The 2,500-nt window shown below is 42.5% G+C and overlaps 1 protein-coding gene across 1 annotated transcript in view; it reads left to right on the top strand.

Moving 5' to 3' along the window:
• greb1 (growth regulating estrogen receptor binding 1) overlaps nucleotides 1–2,500 on the top strand; it is a gene marked incomplete at both ends in the record, with an annotated part of 57,778 nt that overhangs the window by 35,771 nt on the left and 19,507 nt on the right. The window contains one exon of the mRNA XM_080527576.1: nucleotides 1–164. This exon is cut by the window's left edge and continues 236 nt beyond it. Coding sequence (XP_080383702.1) covers nucleotides 1–164 — 164 coding nt within the window. The remainder of the gene's footprint in view (nucleotides 165–2,500) is intronic.

The following is a 2,500-nucleotide window of genomic DNA, read 5'->3' as shown; positions in this document are numbered from 1 at the left end:
ACATGGTGCTGCTGCGGGTCCCCTCATTGGCCCTGGCCGTCTGGGCCCACCAGCGATTGGCCGGCGTGAGGGAGAGGCTGGGCCTGCAGGAGAGCTTCGAGATCGTCCTGGGAAACCCCGGACAGGCCCTGAGGATAGGACAGAGCTTCACTGACCAGATCAAGGTAGGAGGGGGGGAGGGGAGGAGAGGAAGGGGGGGGGAGGAGGGGAGGGGAGGGGAGGAGAGGAGGAGAGGGGGTAGAGCAGGAGAAGGGGGAGAGGGGAGGGGAGAGAGGAGAGAGGAGAGGAGAGGAGATTATGAAAGTGCAGCTTGTAAGCTTTCAAATGATGTGTCATGCGAAAATAGTTGAATTCTTATTTGAATGCTGGTACCCCTCAAACGGAGAATCTGAGAATCAAAACAGATGTTTGAAACCATCACGTTGGTAGCTAGCTAGCAGCTAAAAAGAAAACATTGCTGTGCTAACATCTAATTGCATGTTTAGCACATCACAACGTGCTGATAGAACACCAACATGCTAAAAACACATAACTACACATAGCTAGATGATCACACAGTCCTTGCCTCTGAACATGTCCTAAAATGTAAGTTTGTTTACAAGTCAAGTATCACTAACCCAGTAGCCTACGAAGCGGGATGGCAGACTATACAAGTATACAAGTATTTAGTGATCCTAAAACTGTTGTGTTTTACATGGAGACGGCTCTTCAACACTTCAACCAGAACACTTTTTTAAAAGAAGCTTTTCACGACTTGTGAATTGCCGTCATGCAGACCTTTTCACCAGAACGTGTCACATTTGTCTAAGTTAGTGGACAAGTTAAGTATTATTAATTAAGTGAATAATCTATCAGTTATCATAAGAAAAACAAAAAGCTAAGCTCGGACCAGGCACCATTGGCAGCCAACCAGGGGCCAATTGACAGTCAGACAATAAACAATAATAATTCATAATAGTATAATTCATTATGAAATGTTAGAACTAGAAGTACAAGAACACAAACTCAACAGTAACACAGTGTACTGGGACAGGATCATTCTGTAGTAAGTAAGTAAGTAAAGCTTTATATATATTGCACCTTTCATACAAGAAATGCAGCTCAAAGTGCTTTACAACAGGAATAAAAACATAAAGTGAATATAAAAACATATACAAGCATAAAATGAATATAAAAGCAGGGGAAAACAGTAAAAAGAAAAGGTAAAGATAAAATACAATAAAAAAAAAGAAAAGAAATGGGAAACAATGTACAACCTCTGCCTTAACGCCCTAACCGCTATCCATCGGTCTCTTTTTATCATATCTTGTATTGTATTGTGTTGCATCTTATGGCGCTTTCCCATTGACCAGACCGGTTCGGCTCGGCACGGCACGCATTTGAAAAGTTCTGTATAGGCACGGGTAGGATACGTTCTCCATTATACACAACAGACCAGGAACGAGTGGCGACAGTAGGAGGAGTTAAGTGTCATAAGAGCACTTCCCTTTAATAAGTGCCGGTATACAAAATGTGATAAGAATTATGTCAAAATGCAGCACTATCATGCACAGATCAGCCTTAAAACATGTAACGTTAGATTATATAACGTTAGACAGGGAGCGATGTATTTCTACGGAAAGGCTGTGCTTAACGCTTCCATTGGACTGACGCGGGGCTCATACAATCTCAGCACCATTAAATCATTTCCTGCACTTTACCTGTTCTACACCTGTGAAGCACTTTGGTTCAGCTGCTGCTGTATGTAAACGTGCTATATAAATAAAGCTGACATGACTTGACTTGACTTGACTTGACTTGACTTTTGATTTGATTTGATTTATTGTGGAATTAAAAAGACAGTTTCCAAGGGATAAAAACACATGATAAAGCGCAAGCGCTTATTTCCATCATGGTCCCTGATTGAGGACAGGACAGACAGTTACCATAAAACAAATTTACAGAACATGATAAAAACCATAAAAAAACAAACACAAATTCCCTGCACTCCCTACCTAAGACGTGTTTCTACTCCGTCATTTCACTGGCTAGCCAGTTCTTTGTTGCATGTTTAAAGCTTACCTCTCCCTCTAAGCTTTCTAGGGCCACTGGAAGTTTGTTCCATTCTGAAGCTGCTGTAAATAAAAATGTATTAGTACCCATTGCTGTTCGGAATTTAGGTAAAATAAAGTCTGTATTCCCTCTTCTGGTTGCATAGTTGTGCCTGTCACTGAACCGGCTAAAGTAGTCAGCCAAATAGGTTGGGCCATTATTTAGTACTATCTTACTGTATGTGTCAGGCCTAACCTGATGTGAGTGACCCTCTTTTCAACTGGAAGCCAGTGAAGCTGCCGGAAAGAGGCTGGTCCCAGATGAGTCCGAGGAGGTACCTTCAGAGTAACCCTCATTCATTTATTTGGTGCTGTCTGCAGCTTATTCTTCATTTCCTGAGGAGCTCCACTGTACCAGGAGGTGGCAGCGTAGTCAAAATGCCCTTGAACTAGAGCCCCTGCCAACATCT

This window comes from Nansenia antarctica (genome assembly GCF_963989245.1).
Source record: "Nansenia antarctica genome assembly, chromosome: 3".
Classification (NCBI taxonomy): domain Eukaryota; kingdom Metazoa; phylum Chordata; class Actinopteri; order Argentiniformes; family Microstomatidae; genus Nansenia; species Nansenia antarctica.
The sequence above is the reverse complement of the archived record's forward strand: the minus strand, read 5'-3'. Positions and strand labels throughout refer to the sequence as shown.